Genomic DNA, 23852 nt, shown 5'->3' on the forward strand with positions numbered 1-23852 from the left:
TGTCCAAGCCCTTTGTAGTTCAAATAACCAGACCTTCCTTTCACATAAGAGCAGCAATAGCAAAACTATCAGACCATATTGACTAGTCAGCTGAAGCAAGACTAGGTAGTCCTGCTTTCCAAGTCATGTAAACAGACCAAGTGCCCTCAGCTGCTCCTCATATGGCTCCCCCTCAAGGCCCTTCACCATCTTTGTTGTCCCCCTTTGGACAACCTCTGATCTCTCTTCAGGGCCTCTCTGCCTTCGAGGGAGTCACCAGCTCCTCCCAGTTTAGTTCTTCAGCAAACTCAGCACACCTTTGAGTCCTGCATACAACTCATTTATGAAGGTGTTGAAGAGAACTGGCCCTAAAATGGAGCTCCACTAGTGACTGGTCCCCAGCCTGATGTAACAAAAGGTTTTGCAGTACAATTTTTTAATGTGTGTGAGTGTAGTTAGTCTAAAACCTGGTCACACATAGGTAAGAATTCTGGTTATTACTAAAATAAATAGAAGCATGCCACATACAAAAGTGTTATTTTTATTTTCCTTATGAAAAGCTGTGGATTTTCCCAATAAGCAGATTCACATTTTCAGACAGATCTGATGATGTTGTCTCCTCAAAAGGAATGCATCCAAAGAATGCAATTAAAATATATTCAAAAGCCATAGGATTGGGGTATTTTCTATGACCATAAAACCAAACTTTTCTGCTGTATACAGTCCCATTTAATTCTTCCATTTTTTCCTTTTCATTGCTTTCCATTCACCTTCCTGTGTAGCAAGGCTACCAAGAAGCTCTTTCACTTTTCTTTTTCTGGCTGAATCTCTGTAAAACAAACAACATATAAAAAAATTCAGAAAGTTTGTATTAGGGAAAATAAGTTAATACACTAAGAGAATAACTATTAATTCATAAAAACCCCCACAACTATTACATTTCACCAACAAGTATTTTAAATAAAAACATTATGCATCTCAAACTAGAAAAATGAAACTGCAAAGTTGAAAACACTTCAAATGATCTCTGTTGAAAAGATTTGGTTTTCCTCAAATTGTCCCTTTTTATTTAGGTTTAGTATGGCTGATCATTAATGTCAGCCTTGGCATGCAGCAAAGAAATGAACACACAGCAGAAGAGCCCCCAAACTGGTGCTGAAACAACGGCTACATTACCTCTCCATGATTTCTGAAAGTTGCATTCTGGCCAGAAATTGGTTATCCTTCCGAATCTCACGAATGGCTCCTTTAAGTTCACGTTTATGCCTCTGAATCAACTGCTTTCTTTCTTGCTCCTTCTTGCTGCTTGCCTGCTTTCTTCCAAACTCTAAGCTGGAATGAGAATGTATGTGTGAGCATAGAACACCTCAACAAACACAACTTATTCATGTTAATAAGGAGTAAGTTTCTGTATGAATACTAACTCAGTATTTTAATTCCTGCATGTTATATAATTAACTTGCAAAATAAGGAGCCACCCAACAAACATACTGGAAAAACACCTGCCAGACCTTCTAACTGCACATCGTCATCATGCCAACAACCAGCAGGCAACATTTACACTTCAACCCCCCATATACGACCTGCTCTTTGAACAGACTGAAAAAGCTAGAGCAGGAGAACAAAAGACGGAATCTCCCAGTGTATTGAAATTTTTGCAGATGTTCTCTGTAAATGCATTTTACAGAAGAAGTCTGATCAGTTACTTGGGGATAAATGTGTACAGCAGAGGAAAGCTGTCCTCTTCAATTACTACAGTAAATAAAGCAGACAATTTGTGCCCCTGCAGATAACCAACAAGGCTAAATAAGTCAGGAGCCAATATGAAGCAGAATTCCTGAATCAGAATACTGTTCTATTATCTACGAAACTAAACTGGTGTTATTAAAATCTAATTCCAAAACAGAACAGAAAAATGCATATGGTCATGGCAAGCACTGTAAAAAAAGGGGGGAAAAACTCCAGCGTTTTCTGTCACTGCTACTGTTGGAAGGTAGAAAGCTGCTTGGCTGGGGGAACAAAACAAGTAGGCAAGTAATGGAACACTTCCTCTGACTGATGGTTATTTATCTGATGCAGAGTACAAGAACAGACTGCCTTATTTTTTGCACTAAGGTGCAGAAAATCCCTCAGTGCTTTCACCATCCATTCTTACCTTCATATATTTCATATACGCATGAACTACTCACTCTTGTTCTTCTGATTTGACTGCTTGACAGAGCGCTCTTTAAATTTGTTGATTTACAATCGATTATATGGGCAAGAGTTGATTTCCAGTGCTATTTTTGCCCACAGATAAAATTTGCATTTAAAATTCCTCTTTCCTTTCCCCCCCTCCCCTTCCTACCACCCAAGTAGCTGGCCCCCTGTGAATTATGCAGAAAATCTAGCAGAAAAACAGTTATCTGTTTTGCGTCCCGTTTTCCAAATCCATTTTAGCTTGCCAAAATCTTAATGTTTAAATGCACTTCTCCTCTGCATCCAGTGTTCTTTACTTACACTTTCACAATTTTAGGTATATACTGTTTCAATGGTACTGGCTTCTTTTTCTCACATATCAGTGGGGTATAGTGTTTTACTTTGGTCTCCAGCTCTTTCAGAGCACTGTGATACCATTCCTGAAAATGCAAAACAAATTACAATTTTAAAACATATCTAAGACACTGTAAGTCACAAGCTATTGTAGTTTGAATCAACAGTAATGTTCTCCTCATATGTTCTTTTTCTGGGTAAAGTCACCGCTATTCATTAGGACATTGCTAACACTGACATTCTGTAATCCAGGCTGGATAGGTTTTAAAAGCTTTTGGAAGTCTTAAGATGGTATCATGGACTATAAGAAAGGTCTGCAGGTATTTTCACCTAACAGAGGAAGAAACAAGACTAAAGGCAGTTTAACTCAGACTCTGCCTTTCCGGGTAATTTTAAGAATGATTGTTCTTTTTTTTTTTTTATTTTGATTGCAGAAATATAGGCCATTGAGCAACAGTTATGCAAGAAAACACTGCTCTCTAAGGACATTTTATGATGCCTCTTTGAGCAGAAGACAATTTTGCTACATTCAGAAGAGACATTAAAAACTAGAATCTCACTGCTAGAAAATAAGCAACTGCCATGTTTTAAGTAAGGTGGCTGACCAGGCATATTTATGTTAGTTTTACTAAAATAGTTACAAATTTTACCTCACCAGTTTGGTACACCTATTTGTTGTACCAAAGTCTTACAGATTCATCACAAAAGTACAAGAGCAACCAGATGGTTAGACTATTCTTATAAATTATGTCACTCATGGAATGCTACATTATTACAAGCAAATTTCTACTCTCTTCAATAGACATGATACACAATGAAAAAATAGCTTTTCTAAACATTCTCTGCTATTCTTTGGTTTTTCCACAGAAGCATCACTACTGTTTTTGAAGAGCACAAAATGAAAAAATCTCACTGATGCTTACACTTGTTTTTTTGTTTGTTTAAGCACAGATGAAGATCACAGAATTTATTAGTAAAACAAACATATCAATTATTTCATTCCTGAGGAGTACAGACCTGCATTTTTTCAGGATATTCATTCACTGGCACATGTTGTGTAAGGAGAATTCTGACAGGATGCATTATTTCATGGAATGATGGTAAAGACTCATAGAGAGCTGCACATTTTTTAATAAGGTCGAAACACAGGGCTAGACATGATAACCTGTTAATGCAAAAAAATTAAAAATTTCACTTGCAAAAACTGTAATGGATTTTCAAATAAAAGGAACTGAATTAATTAAATTTGGGACTGTTAGCAGAATCTATTATTAAGACTGCTTGATAGAACCCATGACAGCTAGAAATAGCTAATTCAGACCAAAAATATCACCCTTCTAAGCAAATACCCAAGAAATCTATCAGAAACAAACCTTTATGCCAGTGCACTGAGCAAAACCAGTATTGTGCATTTGCCACTTATGAGGAGTAAGATTTTTTTATACTAGTTCTAACAGTGTTCTGGTAATGGTTCTGAAGTTCTAAAACTCTGTCGAAACAGAATTAGTAATTTTGGTTTTCAGTTTTCTTTTAGAACTTAACAAAAGGCTTACTCATCCCTGAAGTAAGTGATACCATAACATAAGCCCAGGGTGGAAACTGAGGCTGAATGTGGTTAATGAACATGTTTAATGGTGCTCTTTCCTAATTTCAGTGTTTTACTATTTATGTTATACTTCCTAACATAATGTTTGTATATACATACAATTATTTGATTCTGAGGAGCTTGACAGTTCAAAGTACTGAGCACCTCCTCTGTCTCTACATCATCCTCATCAATTCACAGCTGTACCAAAACCAAATGGAAGGTCTGAGCACTCCAGCAAGTGCTCTGCACAATGTTCTGGCAAAAGATTAGCATATTTTCTATGCTACAGAGTAGTATCATAAAACCACAGCAGGACTATCCATTACTCCTATTTTTACTCCTCAAGAGCACTGTCACTGAGATTATCCAACAGATGATTTGGCATTTCTTATGTTCACAGTTCCTACGTACCTGATATGATTCATTTCTGTTTTGCTGGTTTCCTTTAATCTAGTCACAATACTCAATGGCAGATTTTGCTTTTGCCAACTTTCCAGATCCTCCTTATCACACACCAAAAGCAATTCTAAAGTTTTCCCCACCGGTGTAAATGGGTGCACTACAGTATAGCCTAGAAAAACAAGAACAATCATTAAACAAGATCAATTCTACGCATTCTTTCTGAAGAAAAACAAACAACTCATTTTACCTTTTTAATCGTATAACCTTAAAGAATACTTTTATTAGTATTAAATTTGTCTAAAACAGTTGAAAACACTGGAGCATTGGTACAATCGTAGGCCAGTGCCCTAGTCACAGAATCCAAAGGCAGGGACCAGGAAGTACTGCCCACTAGAAGATCAGGTTTGAGACTAAGGAACCTGAATGTGCTCAAGTCCATGAGACCTGATTCATCCAAGGGTCCTGAGGGAACTGGCAAGATGAAGCTGCTAAACCACTCCCCAACACATTTGAAAAGTTGTAGTAGACTGCTGAAGTTTCCAGTGACCGGAAAAAGGGAAAAACTGCTACCATTTTTAAGAAGGGAAAGAAGGGAGATCCAGGGAACTACAGGCTGGTCAGCCTCACCTCTGTGTCCAGCATTATCATGGAGCAGATGTTCCTGGAAACCATGTTAAAACACATGCAAAATGAAGAGGTGATTGGTGACAGCCAACATGGCTTCATTAAGGGCAAATTGTGCCTAACATATTTGGTGGCCTTCTATGACAGGATTACAGTGTTGGTGGATAAGGAAAGATGTCATCTACCTGGATCTGTACAAAGCATCTGGCACTGTCCCATACAACATCCTTGTCTCTAGACTGGAGAGGCACAGATCTGACAGGTGTCAAACTCAGTATGACTCAGTAGATGAGGAATTGCCAGTCACATCCTGGGTGGCACCAAAAGCAGTGTGGGCAGCAGGGTGAGGGAGGGGACTCTCCCCCTCTAATTCGCTCTCCTGAGACCCCGCCTGGAGGAGTGTGCTCAGCTCTGGGACCCTCAGCAAAAGGAGGACACGGACCTGCTCCAGGGAGTCCAGAGGAAGGCCAAGAAGATGACCAGAAGGCTGGACCACTTCCGATATGAGGACAGGCTGAGGGAGCTGGGCTTGTTTAGCCTGGAGAAGGCTCTGGGGAGACCTTCCAGCAGCCTTCCAGCATTTAAACAGAGCCTACAGGAAAGATGGGGAGGAACTCTTTATCAGGAAGTGTAGTTATAAGATGAGGGGTAACAGTTTTAAACTGACAGAGGGTAGATTTAGATTAGATATAAGCAAGAAATTCTTGACTATGAGAGTGGTGAGGCACTGGAATAGGCTACCCAGAGAAGCTGTGGATGCCCCATCCCTGGAAGTGTTCAAGGCCAGGTCGGATGGGGCTTTGAGTAACGTGGTTTAGTAGAATGTGTCCCTGCCCTTGGCAGAGGTGTTTGAAGTCCTTTCCAACTCAAACCATTCTGTGATTCTTTGAGTCATTCTATGTATGGGGAAAGTGAGGACACATAGCTTCACCTGCCCTGTGGAAAACAGGATGCACAGTTAAACTGCCACTGAGGATGGAGCACTGGATATGCTTAAGAGGACAGGGCAGGCATAGGACTTTCCCATGGAGTTACAAGTAGATGGCTTTGACCAGAAAGTGGTCAAGAAACAGTGAGCTGGAGCAGGGAGAGCCCCCAGCTGCAGTTAATCACTGAGCCTCTCCTGTGGGCTCACAGCAGGGCCCCTCAGATACACACTGTAAACTCCTCTCCCACTCCAGCTAAGGAGGAACAGGAAAAGCATGGAACACAGAATATATAATGGAGCAGAGCATACAGAAAACACTAAAGGATCCCTATACTTCTGATCATAAGATGATATGTGAAACTACTTATAGAGCAACACCAAAGAAGCACCTGAGGAATTTTATGGCTAAGGGACAAAATAATTTCCAGTCTCTATGATGGACCTTGTTTTGTTTTTTTTTTTTTCTTTGTTTTCCTTATGTCCTGCAAGCTTGCAGTGGAATTTACTTAAAAACTTTTTCAAACTAAATTAAGATTATTTACATGCTATAGAACTTGTACATGGCCAAAAGACAGCACATTTAAATAAAGGTTCTTAAGGTTTGAGACCTGAAGTTGTGAGAGATTATGACCCATACAGACTTAAGCAAGATCAGGAACCAAGATACGTAAGTTTTATTATCTGCTTTACTCATGAGAGGATGGCAGATCTCATTAGCAATTCCATTAGCTAAGGCTATCAACAATGACAACTCCTTCCCGCTCCCTCCACCTCCAGCTTTTCTTCTTTCAGGTAATAATTGAAGTTTTTTTTAGTCTAAATCACACAATCAACCTTTTATGAAACTGTATTACATATATTTTTTCCATGTGACAAATTCATGGATCAAGCTTGTAAAATTAAAACAGCAGGAGTTCTAATCTGCTGACTCTACTTACTGTTAAAATTGAAGCCCAAGAATTTTTTTTGGTGTGACAGTGTATCAACATTCCAGAGAAGGACATGTCGGCTCATTCTAAAACACTCTGTGGTGATAGCTGAACCATCATAATTATCAGCAATACTTCCACCATGAATATTTAAAAATGTGATTGGATACTTTAGGAACTTCAAAACATCAACATTGACTGGAAAATTCTCAAAGACAACACTGTGCCTCTAATGTTTCTTGTACTGAGCTTTTCCTCACTGCTAGCAGAAATGCAAAATAAATTACAGAGATATAAACAAGTATTTTTTAAAAGTAATAATTGATCATCAATTACCACTAAATATTTTTCAAGTTTCTTATCTGATTTTGCAGAATCCTCTATTTAAACTGTACCAAAAACCTTTGTAGATCAAGTATTCCTAAAAGAGTACACAAAGGAGAAAATACTTAAAGTACTACATAACCCACCCACTCCATAACCTCTTCCCACCTCCTTCTAAGAGTTCAGCTGTTGGTGTTCTGAGAATCCAGGGCTTAGCTCTGATGTAGCCCAGCTGTGTAACCTTGGCTCACACTTCAGAAGAAACTGCTAGGTTGGGAGAAGCAGCTGGGGAAAAGTCTGTAGGGTACAGCCATACAAGAAAATAAAGGTGAAACTGCAGTGCTAAGCTTGTTGAGAAATGGGATCATGAGTAGCTCAAGAATTAAAAAGCAAAAAAAAAAAAAAAGCCAGCATGGAAAGGCATAAAAATCCTGAAAGGAAAAGAAGGGAGCTGCAAAGACTACCACTACTACTGTAGATGTACTGGAATACTGACAGAAGCTGAACCTTCCTCACCACACTGTTAAAACTACCTAGAGAGCAGACTCTTTATTATCAAGAGTGATGAGCATATTAACAGATAGTGTTTAGTCCATTAAATCCCAGATATCATGTGAGTTTGCCAAATAATTGAATTTTTTCAGTTGGTAATATCATGCTTCTCTTCCCATGTGCTGTGACACTCACAGTGCCAGAGATACTAACACAGGAATTAGCTACTATGCTCTGACAAAGTTGCTCATAACTGAATTATTGTCATTGAACTTGTCAACAAAGAAGCCCCAGAACCAGAATAACTTTAAAGACAGAAACTAATCCAAAATAAAAAGTCAAAGAGAAAGACTGGCAAATATAAAAAATTTGCTACCATATGGATCACAGTGAAAAGATCATTTTATTCTCTCTGCTGTCTGTGAAAGTTGCTAAGTTTACACACTTCTGTTACTAATCCTGCCTGTGGGGATAGCTGCCCTCTGTTACACTGCAATAAAACCATGTCAAATAAATAACTTTGTGATATACTTCTCTCACTTATCTTGGTAACGTGGCTGTTGGTTGAAGAGGGAGGATGTCTGCAGCATTAGTTGCTGCCTCACTGTGAAGTTGCAGGGTACTCATCAGGAATCCATTAGGAACCGTAAATTTCCAAGTACAGTCCAATCACACAATATTTAGAATGACAGTATTGCAAAAATACTGCACTGTGGCCAACATGACTTCATTTCCTTTAATAACTTCAGTTCTTTCCTTCCTGCCAACAACACTAGAGGATCTAGTTCACAAGATGCCCAAGAATCAAGGTTGTGTTTGGCTAAACTAGCAGATGATTTTGGCCTTTTGTTCAAAAACAATGAAATCAGTGTGAAATATTTGTATTGGAATTTAAAAGATAAACCCTAATCCTAAGGTTTACTCTAAAATAAATACTCATTTACTCTACACAAACTCACCCTGGGCCTGTTTTTTGGGTAGAGATATGTGAAGTACTCCAAGAAGGAAATTGATGAGTTCTGGTACAAATCTTCTGGAGAGAGATACATATTCCAGGAACAAACAGCATATAAATAACCCTTTAATAACATCTTGCAATGTTGTAATGCGACACTAAAAGAAATAAAAGCAGAAAATATTCCTAATTAAAAGTCTATATATCACAACTACAGGATCTCCCAAAAAAACGAAGTATTAACTATGCTGTAAACATTTGAAATCTGTAAAATTACTCTCTCTGATCTTAGATGAAAACCACACTGGCTTTGCCTTGCCCTCACTCAAGAGTATATGCAGAACTAAGATGTTTGTCAGCACTGGTTTAGCCACTAGAAGGTGCTAAAACCACAAACAATACGTTCTTTAGAAATGAACCAAGGAAACAGAAGGCTCAGAGCAACTTGGCAGCAAACGAACAATTAGCTCAAGAAACATATAAACGGGATATTAGGATAGAAAAATAAGGACATATTTTAGCTCAGTGCACTGCATTAGGTACACTTTCGAGGAAAATCAATATTGCCAATTTAAAAGTAAATAATTTTTCTTAAGTATGAACAAATGCAACATATGAAAGAGAAACCACTAATGACTTCAGATTTCATTCAGTCTGTTCTGTTAGTCCTATGTAATTCACCATAGGAGGGATACTTGTGTGACAGCTTGAAAAAATGAGTAGGAATGGTTTTGTGAGATGGACTGTACTTTGCAAGGCTATTTTCCCCTTCCTTTTTTCTTCCAATTACTACCTGTGACTATACCAAACACAAAGCTGCCTTTTCAGTACATTTCCACTATATACATTATGTTAATATATATAGTTGCAGTTCTGGGAAGAAATAAGAAAATGAAGTTATAGACTGAGATACAGCATCACAGACATACCTTAGTAAGGAGCTGACTCATGTAGATAAAAGCAGGTGTTACAACTGGATGCCAGAAGTCGGAAGTTGGAAACAGCAGAGATGTAATTTTCAAATAAATAAGCTGATGGCACATAAATAAGGCAAAATACAGTTAAGACATTAATCCCAGGATCTTGCCTTTACACATATGTAACTATGAATGAGTAACTGCCAGGCAGTAGTCACAAATACTACAATATACATAATTTTGAGAAATCTGATATGATATGTGACCTATTTATTGAAACAAAAGGGGTTATCTGTTATGGGATATCTATTATAGGTCCAACATTGCATTCATTGAGTGAGGCAGCTGAAAGAACTGAGAAGGAACTATGCCTCCCAACCCCATTTACACCACAAGAACATCTGACCTCCTCTAGCCCACCACAGTCACATACTCTCACACCACAAAAACAGGAGCAAGTGGCCACACAGGACCTGTGACACCTTTCAACATGTCCTTGCCACAGACAGTGAAGTGACCAGGATCCTCAGGCACTGCCACACACCAACAAATAACAGTTGCAGCCAAAAGAACTGAACAGTGATTAGGTACACTTCTGCTGAAGGAGACTTGCTAAATAAAGAGCTACAAGTGACCTGTCAAGACCATCAGGAAGTTAAACATCAGTTTGGAGGTAATTCTGATAATTATCTAAGTGGATATTTACATAGTAACCTAGAAGCAAGCAAAGTTTTATTGTTTTAGCTCTGTTTCTCTCTATGAAGCTTCTGCTGTAAACAAATACTCTCCTGAACTGTTTTGTTTACTATATGTCACATTCCAAATTTCAGCTTCACAGTAGGCACACGAAAGGTCAATTAAGATGACAGCTCTGTGGAATATTCATTCAAACAAATGCTTTCAGAATAGGAAGTGATATAATTTCACCCTAAAAGATAACAATGGCTTGCAACCTGGAAAGGTCCAGTGAAGGGAATGAAAGCCAGAAGTGTGACTGGTGTCATAAGGGTGACAGTGACAAATTAAAAATAGAAGTTAAAAGCTCTCTACAATACATTTCCTGCAAAATCCAAAACATCCTGAATAAAGACTCTTCAAAAGAGCTCCATATAAACATCTTCCAAGCTGTAAGAACCAAGCCTTCTAAGCAAATCCTTCAGTTTAGTTCCTTTCAAGAGTCTAATTATTCCATTAAGCAGCAGCAATTCATCAAGCTGAGAGATAGAAAAGTGGCTCCCTTTGAATTAGACTTACAGTTTGTCTTTGAAGTTTTTGCTACAACTAAAAACCACTCAGTTTCCATATGCTCCACTCTTGAATTCCCTAACAGCCATTTACCTAGACATTGCAAAACAAATCTGTTCATATTTAGCATGGCCAATGAAATTGGGATATTACTAATATAAGAAGGAAAGACCAATTGTTTCCAAGTCACTAATTTGGCCATTATCATATGTAAAGTACTAAGAAATGTTGTGTTTTTATACCCATAATAATAGTTTCTTGGTGGAGTTTTTTGTTTGGTTGGTTTGTTTGGGGGGTCTTTTGTTTTGGTGTTGTTTTTTTTAACCTAGGAGATACTGCACTTCTATGGAGCACTTTTTTTAAACATCTGCACTTACAACAACTAGAGAAATCAGAACATAACTGATAAAATCACTTCTTCCTAACTACCCATTTAAGTTTCATCAGGAAAACAAAGAATGTTCTGCTATGAAACTGGAATGGTAACTTTAAGATATTTTCCCCTTATTAATATCACAGATTCACACCTCTGTTCTGAAGAATGTGTGTGGGTTGTTTGTTTCTCAGGGGTGAGTACTTCTTCTTGTTGTGGGGATTTTTGTTACACCTTATCTCCAGAAAAGCAGTTTAAAATATTGAGAAACCTAAGAAGTCGCAGATGCTAATAAATTCACTACGTATTTTGAAATTCAAAATAAAATTTAATATCATCCTGCATTTATTGGAACTTCTGTACTAAAGGAAAGAGATTATCCCGACAATATGTGTTTGTTACCGTGTCTAAACCTGGGAGTGTTGCACGGCCTTTGACTTCAATCACTTCTTCCATATCATGAGCAGCGTCTCGAAGGATAAACTTAACACTGTCACTGGCTGCCTCAGGAAACATCTGGCAAAGATTGTACAATGGCCTATTAACAAGAAATTCAAGTCATAATCAAGTTACACCATTGATATTAATACGATGTTAATAAAAACCTGATTTTTAAGCACTTTATTACAGCAATAACTAATTCCCCGAGATGAATTATTCTTTTTTAGAAACAGCCACCCGATATGCAGATAATTATTATTGTAACACCTTAGTTAAAGAGATATATATTTTTCATTGGGCTTTGTGAGATAATCTTTGAGTTGTTGGTTTGAGTTGTTCTAAATCTTAAATAAAAAATAATTAAAAACTTTAAAATATACTTCGAAATCTTTGCTATGGTTATAACACATCCTTCTGAATCTCCTACCTTTAGATTTTACTGCACTGAGGTATGTTGGCTTATACTATTAAACAGCCCACTATTCAAAACACTCTTAGGCAATATTAAGCAACATGTAAGGCGGCAATGTGCTTAGCAAAATTATTACTGAAAACAAGACAAAAACCCCAAAGTACGTTAGGTCAGCTCCTGGCCTATGGCTAGTGCCTACAGGGATATGTAGTCTGGAATCTGCATCTGTTTTGACAGAGTTCTTTCAGTATTTTCAGTTAAATATGTCTGTAGTGACATTAATAAATCCCAGTTCTAGAACACAACCAAAATGTATTTACCCTTTTGTACAAAGCCCCAGCATGTGGGACAGTAGCACTGGGTCAGTGCTCTTGCTGAGCAATGAATGCTAACACTGCACATAACTGATTTTTAAAAACCCACTGACTTTAGCATGGAATAAAAATGCTGAGAACTACATAAAATAACTCCTTGAAAGAAAGCTGTCTATCTTGCAAAAATCAAGATAGGAATAACAAGTTAATTATCCTTGGAAGGGACCTCTGGAGATCATCAGATGCAACCCCTGCTCAAATCACGGCCAACTTCAAAGATGGGTCAGGTTGCTCACAGCTTTGTTGAGTTTTGTGTGTCTTCACAGCTTCTCTGGGAAACTCATTTTAACGTTCAGTATCTTTGCTGTGAACACTTTTTTTCCTTAAATCTAATTGCAATTTCCCTTGTGGCAGCCCATGTCCATTGACTCTTATCCTTTGCCTATACCTCTGAGACAAACTTGGCTCTCTTGTCACAGACTAACTCCCTGTCAGGTATTTGAAGATAACAGTGCCAAATTGACAACTTCCTGCCAAGTGTTTAGTTGGAACTTTCCTATGAGCTTACTGTAACACTCCTTAATTCCATTTTCATCTAGTTCCCTGAGTGAATTCACAGAATGAAAACTCATGGAAAAAAATCAGAGATTGCAAGGGAAACTGCACATTGTCATTGCAAATCTTAAAACCCTTGACCAGTAGTCTAAATAACTTAATATACAGAAGTTTCATGCATATATGGTATTATTTATCCACTACCCATGAAAAGCATTTTGCAGATCAAAAAATACATTCTGAGGTTTCGAAAATATCTGGGTATAACTAACAGGTCAAGCAACATATGAAAAAAAGTTAACATTATAAAGTTGGTGAGTTACCAGCTGCCAACAAGCCTTACAGAGTATTTGAAAGAAACAACATCTATGCTTTACTCTAGGTAGCTTTTCTCTCTAAATCATAAAAGGGAAAAAATCCATAGGATTTAATACTTACAGGACCAGTTTGTCAATTGTCCTGAGCTCTGGTAAATCCAGAGTTGCCAACTCTCCAATATATTCCAAAAGGAAGCCGAACAATTTCTGCAAGAAGCATAATGTTAAAATTATTAGGTTTTTTTTTTATTGTACATATTCTTACACAGCACAAAAGAACAGTAATACAGACTTAGAAAATGAAGAACAGTTTGTTGATTCTACTCCTATTCACAACATAGAAACATCTATGTTCTATATTGCTTCCTGAACACTTACTAAAATTCACTCTGCAATTCAAAGTTAATTTTAAATAAAACAAAACAAACCCCCCATACTTCCAACTTGGCTTTGTTTCCCACTGCAAGGCTTGGATGATTGCATTTCTGAATTCTCTCCAGTATAATAAGCTGTTGTTCTATTGTTCTTCCAGCCAATAAAGACTTAAATGCCTCGTAGGACTCAGGAACTAAAAAATAAAAACAAAAAATGACCTGAAAAAAATCTCAAACTTTATAGCTTTAATTCAAGTGAATGTGTAACAAAGTTTCCAATTTGAAAATATTATTGTTCAGAAAAAAAAGATCCTATAAAGGTTTTAAATTTTAACAGTAATAATCTCTCAGCATATATGTAGTATTATATCTATGAACAGAAGTCAGAAAATAAAACCCTGGCATATATTTAGTTTCTTGCAAAAGTCAACAACCTAACTGGTTGAGTTAATAACTTTTATTAGAATAACTTTTGAGTTATTTTAATGTGACTGTTTTCTGGTTAAAGCAAAATCTGAATGCAATTTAAAAGGCTTTGTGTAATAAGTCATCTCCTTTGGATGGAAAAACACAAGCATTTGAGGAAGTTGTTTGAAAGGTTGTTTAATCTTGCAACAGATTAGAGAATCTACACTAGGACAACAGTTAGATCCATTATGTATTTAATATTAATGAATGTTTTGTGTACTACTTGAAACGTGCCTCCTCCCTCCTGCAAGGCACAGACCCAAAACTAGTCAAACTTTGAGTGTCTCTAACAATACTGTGATGTTACACCACAGGGATTAAACCTGCCTCTCCAAGCATCTTCTGACAAAAAAGTCAGTCCAAACACTTGGGAAAGTAAGTTTTTCTCATTTAAGTACAAATCATAGAATACTCTCTGGCTTCTCTTGGGCAGAACAGTAGCACTTTGGATTGGATGTTCTGGTTGCATTCAGAAAGGAGCCTGGTTATTTTTATTTTCCTCTCCTGTGTTTATCCTTCAATTCTAAGGCTGCTCAGAGGAGCAGAAACAGCTCTGGGATGGAACACATCTAGTTCCTACTGCTCAAAGACTGACTAGGGCTGATCACTTAGAACAGCAGTTACAGGCTGCTCTTGGAATAGTAGAGGACAACCATGAAGCAAAACTTCATGTATGAATGTAGATCCTACAGGGCAGAGAAAGAGACTTATTATAAGCCCCTTGAAGACAACCGGTATCTCTGGATCAGTCCTTTGCTTACCAGCAAAAGTATAGGGCAGCTCTGATTTTGCAGCTTCCCTTTTTGGATCTAGTTCCTCCACAGTCTGTGATTCATTTTCATTTGTCTTGTGTTTCTTCTCTTCTTTATTCCCTGCATCTTCTTCTTCACTCTCAAGGTCAGAGTCAAGATCAGAGTGGCTATCTGCAGCATCATCCTCATCTTCACTAGCAGATTCATCTTCACTTTCTTCTTCATTCTCATTTTCTTCTTCCCCACCTTCCTCATCTTCTTCCTCCTCCTCTTTTTCTTCCTCCTCATTTTCAATATTAATTTTTCCATCCTGCCAGTAGAGCAAACAAGCCAGTAAAAACACTGATAAAGTGACAGCACCTCATCAGAAGCATTATGCAAAGCTATCTCAAATACACGTGAACAGACCAAGCAGTGAATAGCAGCAGTGCCAGCCAAGAAGGGATTTAAAGGAGAAAACATATCTACATACAGATATAAGAATAGTAGTTATGTCCAAGGGGCTATAAGAAACTGGAAGACTAGGAAGTAGTATATAAAGACTAAAAGCATCAACACAAAAGAAAAAACTACTAACAGATGATATGAAAAAAAATTCAACATCCCTTACAGAAACATTCTTGATTAAAAAATATATTCCTTCTATGTGTTAAAATACCATATCAGATAAATATTTGTTCCCATCCTGATTTTATTAATCATCAGTTTAAACTCATATTCATAATTTGTATGCTCCCCTTTGAGGACAACAGCAGTTCCCTTGCTACTTGTGTGTAAGAGGATGAGCACACACACACACATGTGCACCACAGTCAGGGTGACTCACACATCAGCTCTAAGGTTATGTTGCTCTGCCACCTTAATCAAAACTATTTCACAGGGGAAGGGTTCTTTCAGAAACCCACTCATCCTCAGGCTGAAATTTGGTGGAAGCTGTTACCAAATACAGTGGAAGTTCAAAAAATGAACAGAAGGGTTAAAGCCTCCTCTCAACCCAGTAGGCCAGCAGTGGAGAAGGCTACTGCAATAGCAGGAATATAGTCAGTAGACTGAGGGAAACAACTATTTCCCTCTACTAGACACTTGTAAGGCTACAGGGAACAGAGTCTCCAGTTTTGGGCCTTGAAATACAATAAAGATATCCATAAATGGCAGCAAGTTCAGCAGAAAGCCATCAAGATCACCAGGGCACTGGGCACCTGCCCTATGAGGAGAGGTAGACCTGGCTTTGTTCTGCCTGGATATAAAGAGAAATCTTTTCACAGTAAGGACAGTCAGTGCACATCTCCTGTGCAGCCTCCATTCTCGGAGATTTTCCAAGAACATATTGGATTCTGAGTAAACTGGTGATTTCACTGTGGACCCTGCTCTGAGCAGGAGGTTGGACTAAATGTCTCCACAGAATTAATTTCTAAACTGCTTTTCCTATCTTTTTTATGGAACTCTGAAAATTCAGAAACATTAAACTTTACCTTGTAAGACAGTAACCGTCTGTCATCTTTATCCAGGATAAAGCCATCGGCCAGATCATCAGCTGACACGTGGCTGGGTTTCTTCTTATCTGCTTGTTCATCTGTTCCACGCATCCGACGCAGTCGATCTGCCTGTGTTTAACAAGAAACATTGCACAAAGATGTGAGCCTTCTACATCAATCCAGTAACTACACCAAAAAGGAAGATCCCTCAATTACTACAGCTAAGAAAATCAAAGAAAGAAAACAGGTAACTGGGATTATTCAAAAAGCTGCTGAAAAAAAAACAAACCAGCAACTTGAGAAATTACAGGAAAAAGTTGATGATAACTTATTATTTTGTGGGGAATGCAATCTGATAGGAGCACACAGTCAATTGGATTAGCTTATTTGGAAGACTTTAAAACAGAGTTTACCTGAAGCATTGTGTTCCCTCAATTTAAAATGTATCTGCTTTGCTTATGGGACATCACTACTAGAAAATATAAGCTTCTAAAGCATTTTGTGATTCTGCAATGTTTGTCTGATTCCTGTATGTGTAACAAGTTTGTAGTAAACACAACTATATCCTAAGATTTTTGAGATACAGACTGAGGATCAAACAAGATACTGAGAACAGAAAAGAAAAAAAAAAATCATTCTCTCTGTTCTGCTATTAGATACTGGGCTGCTCTGAGGTAACCTGAAGGTACTGAATTCTCTGTGATCCTACATGTGTCCCTAGTACACCAAATCAAAAATTAACCATTTAGCAAATTATTTAATCTTTCCATAAGACTTACAGCTCCATGCAATAGAAGTAGCATGCAACATTTCCCAAAAGAATCCTATTCCTCTGCAAAGCAAGGCTATTTGCATGGTACTGCTGAAAGACACTTGCAACACCAGAAGACAACAATAAAAGACTTGCCAGTGTATTAATTCAACTGCTGTGCAACACAATACTCCACTGACTTAGAAGCAGCTCTCAACTCACTGAATAACTTAAAACATTTAAAGGCAAATCAAAGTAACATTACATTTTTATTGAAGAAAAACTGACTCATTTCATAAACCTCCATAGTCACATACTAAGCCTATGGGGCTTTTTGTTGTAATATCAGATTACAAACACAAACAGACAATTTCCTGAATTCACCCCCCCGGACGAACTGCAGTTTAGTACAGCCACTATCAACCTAAGGTCAAGCAATATAAGCAGTCACTCCCAAAAGGCAGGCCCCAAAACAATCTCAGCCATAAATGCTTTACCTCGAGCTTCTGGAGCCGTGCCTGCTCCTCTTTTGCCAATTCTTCTTCTGTCTTCATCCTTTCTGAAGGCTTTGCTTTCATCTCAAATCCAAGTTCTCGAACAATCATATCGTATTCATCAGGCTAAAGAAATATTTATGTGATTGTTTATTATCTCAAGTTTCATTATTCTGCTTTGCAGCCACCCCCTGCCAGACTAACAGCTAAGAAATAAGACTGTCAAGATAAAAGGAAAAGACTGCTTCCAAAGCAAGCTGCAAGAACATTCAACTCAGTATTAAGACATGGAATGGAATGAACATTTGAACAGAAATTCTCCTGGAATTTCCCCCTCCCCTACTGGAGTCACCACCGAGAAACTAAAATATAGTATCTTAAATTAAAACTGGATAACTTATTACTTGAAAAAACTTTAAAATATTGTTTATTACCAAAACACAGATAGAATAAATTAATAAAAGAGTAATTTGCATTTCACTTTATACTGTCAGACATGAGCTAAGCCTTTGCTATTTCAGTTACATAGACGTCTAGTGTAAAGAACTTAAAAAGGAATGCTGATATTCAGTGAGTCTCAGCATGCTGTGAAATATCTTAAACACAAAACCCAACATACCAAAATATGAACTTTTGATCCAGTATCTTCTATTGTACTTTGAGATCAATTTTAATGTAAGATTGAACTAATTAATTGATCTTATAAAAACTGAATTCTACTGCAAAGCAATAAATAAGAATTCACAATGTTCTGCGAGATACTACAGAATTTCTACAAGAAAAAAACCTCAACACAATACCTATTCTTAGATTAAAAAAGTTATTTCCCTTAGTATAAAATAAAAATGATAGAAAAAGATACCTATTCAAAAGTAAAATATTTCCACTCTCTTTTTGTAGATAGAACCCGATTTACAACAAGGAAATGTCTGTTGTCAAGTACGAGTTGTTTTATCCAAAGAACACCCTGAAGGCATTCAAACCAAGTCAGCGTTCTCAACAATTTTAATTCCTCAAGAAAACGTATTTATCATACAAGTGAGCTGAAGTCAGTAATGTTGTTCAGCCTGCAGCCTCTTTCAGACTTGATAACTAAACCTTACCTTGGGTTTTTCTACTTCTTTGTCCTTTCTCTCTGACTTTGGGGGTTTGCGGGCCATAAGGGTTTGGATTTCCTTCCAGTCGTTGTCAAGTTTTTCTGTAAGTTCTAATGTACTTTCTCTCCGAGTTTGCCTCTCTTGCTAGAAAAACCAAACAAAACCAAATGCAGCAGTTATGTTCAGATGGACATGACACAGCATTTACAGCACAAAACCAAAACGCTGTCTTTAGCAAATGAATAATTTCAGACATTTAACATTTATAAGGTGCAAACATTCTTTGTAGAAGCAGCAATATAGAGCTATGTTGGATGGTACAGGATCTGCATACAGAAACCAAATTAGGTGTCAACAAATTGGGAGATTTGGGGATACAAAAGAATGGTAGGTACCCAAGTTATTACTCCTGAAATGCCTACAGAGTCAGATAGACTTTATTTAAGGAGCTCAGACTCTTCTCCTAGACAGCTTCCTCCTTTGTTTTCTATGTCACTACTATTCTATTCTGCAAACACAGGAATCACGACAGCTTCTTAATCATGTTCATTTGTACTTCAGGGCTAAAAACTCACCTTTTCTTGTTTAGATTTGGCTATCATCTCTTCTATGAGTTCTTTCCTAGATTTAGGTTTTTCCTCCTCTTCATCTTCCTGCCCACTTGATACTTTTTTACGAAGGAGGCCTCCACCCCCTCCAAAGTGAGCAGCAGTTAATTCAGCTGGGAAAAAAAAGTAGAATGTGAATCCTTTTCAAATCCATACATGACTGCAGGAGAGCTGCTGCTGGGGCAGTATCTCCCTATTCTTGGAGAATGGGAGCAATTAGAACTATTGAACCAATCAAACATTATTCCCATCCCTACGGAATGGCTGTACCAAAAGAGATTATATTAGACACATAATTTACACTAACAAACATTTTGTATGAAGTAGGGACATGGTTTTTTTTCCAATATTTATCTGGCAGTTAGGTTCAGAGGTGCAAGAAAGCAGCCAGAAAACTCACACTTCAGACTCTGGCCCAAGAGCTCAAAACACAGGTACCTATTCATGCTGAGAAGCTCACAGAGTAAAGAAGCTTGCCAGGTAGGTATGTCCAACTTAACACCTGCTAAAATCCAGAGAACTGGCCTGTGTGTGGTTAAGAAGTAATTAAATCTGGCTTAAACATTCCCACCAAGTACATAATATTCTTCCTCACTGAGAGACAGGACTGAACAAATGATGTACGTTTACCAACAATAAAACCAGCAGTGGGACACCAGCTGGCACATCTTACCTGACAGTGTTCCCCTTTCTTCTGTGTCACTGTCACTATCGACAATGTCATTTAGTTTCTCAATTTCTGCCAAAGATTGGCCATAGTGAGTCAATTCTTCATCTTCATTAAGATTATAGATATTCTTCTTTCCATAATTTTGCTAAGAACAGTAAAACACCCATTAAATATCAAAAGATCTTTAGCTCCCAGACAACAAATTAACACAGCCTGTATTTTTAGTACTACTTGAGGAGATTCTTATTCCAGTGTTTTGCTGGAACTCAAGACTGGAATAAGAGCACTGCCAGACCAATACTTTCATACAAACATATTAAACCTTAAGTGAGGGAGCATCATGTCTCTCTTATACTAATGTAGAAATGGACTAACTCAGGAAACATAAAGAAGCTTAACTTCTATCTATATCTGTAACATCAGTTTCTAATTACTACATTTCAGGCCTAATGAAACAGCCTTAAAGCTATACAAATTACCAGCAGAGTATGATGTTACACTACTCAGTTCTGGAGGCTGAGTATGATGAGGCAGAAAGGAGAGTACTGTGCATACAATTCACTTTACAGAATGACAGCAAGTTACAGAGCTCTTCTACTCAGCAAATGAAATGGCTGCTGTTCTCCAGCTGTACTGGAATCTCAAAGTACACTTGACAGTTGCTGCCTTTTCCTAATTCAATTCACACATCACAGTAGTGAAAGCAGTTCAAGAAAACCAAATAATCAATGAATAATCAATGAATCTGCTTATAACTGGCTTCCTTGAATGTCAGTGCTCAAAGAAATTTATCCTGCAAAAAGCTGTCTTACAAAACCAGAAAGATTTAATGAAAAAATTTCCCACAAAAAAAATCGTTTTTCATAAGTTCCAAACATATAAAATCAAAAATAAAGCACTGTGCTGCAAAATCCTCTGCTAAGAGGGTGCTCTCAAAAGTCAAGCGTTCCTTGTGATTTTGTGTTTGGTTTTGTTTTGCTTTCTTTTCTTTAAACTCCTATAGTTTACCTGTCTTTCCAAAGCGAATCGTCTGATCATCTTTTCCTCTGGAGTTATATTGGTGTTATATTCACCAAAACGTTTATCTTTAAACACATTTGACTTTTCCCTTTCTTTATATTCTTTCAGCAATGTGTGGGTGCGCTAGAGGGAAAAAGACAAAAGGAGATAAAATTAAAAAAAAAACAAAGAGAGTAACTACTTTCTAAGTCAAGGCAAAAAAGGCTCCATGGTATCCTGTCAACATAACAAGCTTTATGTTGTCATCATATAATAATAATTTATCAGAATGCAATGAAAGAGAAGGAAAAATTAATGAGAAAAAAAGATGGGAAGCTCATGCAATATATTCAGTGTCACTAAGTTCTCTTATAAGCTGCCCATGTGAAGACAAAATATGTTACACTGTATCTCACCTTTATTTGATCACATATAAAAACTGTGCCTTTCTGCTAAAGAATTCTGATTCGTCTGAAGCTTAGGAAACAAAGAATATTATATTAAAGAAACCAAAAAAGCCAGAAGAAGTCAGCTGAACTTTTTTTGGTCTTTTCATTTAAGACATAACAACCCCAAGTGGGTCCATGCCTGGTTACAATGCACTCTACTTATGGTACAAGTAAGGAGACAGGTTTATTTTTCAATGCCAGTGATCTAATTCATGACAAGCATCTGATTCACTTTACCATGAAAGAAAACCTCCAACTCTTAAAATGTGATCTAAAACATTCATGAAGTTTTCTAAAGTCTTGACAAATAGCAAGGAAGACTGAGAGCTAATTTATAATTTCATGCTGAAAATACTATAGTTTCTAAAAAAGAAAATCTTGGCTGTGTTTAGGTTGAAAAAAAATTAATTTTTTTGAAAACACATTAAATGAATCTTTGGTAAAGTTACTCCTGCCATTCATATTGCCAGGACCTGGCAAAGTGCTGCACTGAAGAAAAGGATCTGTTTCCTACATGACGCCTCCACAGCCTCCCTGAGCATTCACAATTTTCAGATGCGGCAGTAAATGACACCAAAGCTCAGGTTTCATCTCTTATTGTGCCAGTTCTACCTTGTATTTACTTCCTGCACAAAATATAATTATTATGCAGCTTGAACACTGTATATGTACTTTAATATGTACTTGGATATTGAAAAGCACTTTTGTTTATCAATTATCTCATTACCTCTCTTACTGATTAAAAAAAACACTGAATACATCACCTCTCACATGCAAAATGACAAACTATCCATTTGCTTTTGCTGCACTTATCCTTTCAGTAAGTGCTTTAAATCTGTTTGAAAACAGAATGTATGTAACATGTCAGAGAGAATCTCAGGGGCACATTTTCAAATTATACTTTTTTCAGCCTTAATTGAATCTACAGAGGTTTTCTTTGCTGGTTTGTTTGAAGGGACAGATCATTGAAAAATCCAGTGTTTCACCCAAGGATAAGGCAGGCTGTTGGAATCCCAGACGCATAGTAGGACATGCTCTCCCTTACACATTACAGATTTTAGACAGGTAGCTGGTGACGGCAGCAGAGAAAGACAAGGAGACAATTTTAGAATGGTACAAAAGTGGAATAAAAGATTTACTCTTGTTAAGTTGTACGATCATTCTTATGAGAGCAGAGGACAGATCACTGCATGCTTCAACAACACGACTATTTAATCAGTTCACAAAAGGTTACCAGCATTTGTTTCCAGGTCAATGCTAGTTTCTTTGTATCCACACATTTCTCCCTGCATTCAGACCTTAGAGCCCTCTCAAGCTTTCACCATTACACCAACACAGCATCATTATCAAGAAGTTTTAACATCCTATGATCACCAAAACCCACCAACGCAATGAACACTGACAGCACTCTGGTCCCATATTTGCTCGTAGACAACACGTGCCACTGTATTCTGGATCTGGGTAACTTGAAAAGAAAATCATTCCCACACAAGCCATAAGGAAGACTTGTACTCCTGAATTCTGTGGGTTGCACTAGTGGGAGCCATTCCCAGAGCTCCCCATCATCTGCAGAGCAGTGGGAGGTGACCAGACATTCCTGTGCACGACGAAGGTGGTCCCTTATCTCACCTGAGAAGGCTCCAGCCTTATCATCTCCCCACATCTGGGGATGCTATCCTTTCTCCCTATTTTAGATGTCCTCTTACCTTCTTGATGGCCTTGGACCGTGAGACACCAGGCAGCCCCACATCATTCTTGGTTTTCCTCCCCAAGATGTCAAACTTCTGCCTGTTGACCTTCACCTCGAAGGGGTTACTCTTGACCACGGCCATCGCCGACTTCACGGGGCCCTTGGCTGTGGAGGGCCCTGACACCTTTCTCTTCCTCTTCGCCGCCTTCCCCATCTCTGCTCTGGCTGCCCGTGGCTGAGGGGAGGCAGCAGCTCAGCCCCTCAGAGCGCGGGGACAGCGCTGGGGGGGCGAACGGGGAGAGCAAAATGGCGCCGGGAGGGGGCAAAACTCCCCGAACTGCCCCTCAGCCTGACAGCTGCCCTCCGGGACAGCTCTCCCCCTCCCCGTGAGAGCCAGAGGGCCGCAGAGCGGAGGAAGGAGCGAAGGGGAGGCAGGAGGAGACGACGAAGAAGCGGCACAGTCCCAGCTCTCCCCTCAGCAGTGCCAGGGAGCACCACATGCGCACCCGCAGCCCCACACCTCTCGCGAGATCTCCGCCAAACTACCGCGATAATTGACACTCTCCTCCCCTCCCGCTTTGGGACGAGTTCAGGGAAGGCTTGGCGCACTACATATCCCAAAAGGCTCCGCGCGGAAACACCGACGTCGCCCCCGCGTGCGCCGCGCTGTGCCTGCTGGGATTTGTAGTCTCAGGCAG

General features: G+C 38.3%; 1 protein-coding gene across 1 annotated transcript; it reads right to left on the reverse strand.

Annotated features, from left to right (window-relative positions):
* Nucleotides 1-499: 499 nt before the first annotated feature.
* On the reverse strand, nt 500-23688 carry NOP14 (NOP14 nucleolar protein). Its single transcript, XM_017820788.1, has 18 exons — nt 23171-23688; nt 21025-21159; nt 20020-20161; nt 19314-19459; nt 18745-18882; nt 17645-17767; nt 16394-16525; nt 14931-15231; nt 13765-13895; nt 13449-13534; nt 11691-11826; nt 9683-9784; nt 8758-8911; nt 4511-4670; nt 3529-3676; nt 2479-2597; nt 1156-1311; nt 500-808 (listed from the first exon to the last, which is right to left on the reverse strand). The coding sequence occupies exons 1-18, from the start codon at nt 23366-23368 to the stop codon at nt 709-711; spliced, it is 2607 nt and encodes an 868-aa protein (XP_017676277.1). The 5' UTR covers nt 23369-23688; the 3' UTR covers nt 500-708.
* Nucleotides 23689-23852: the final 164 nt, after the last annotated feature.

This window comes from Lepidothrix coronata, unplaced genomic scaffold (genome assembly GCF_001604755.1).
Source record: "Lepidothrix coronata isolate B3197 unplaced genomic scaffold, Lepidothrix_coronata-1.0 Scaffold85, whole genome shotgun sequence".
In the NCBI taxonomy this organism is placed as follows: Eukaryota; Metazoa; Chordata; class Aves; order Passeriformes; family Pipridae; genus Lepidothrix; species Lepidothrix coronata.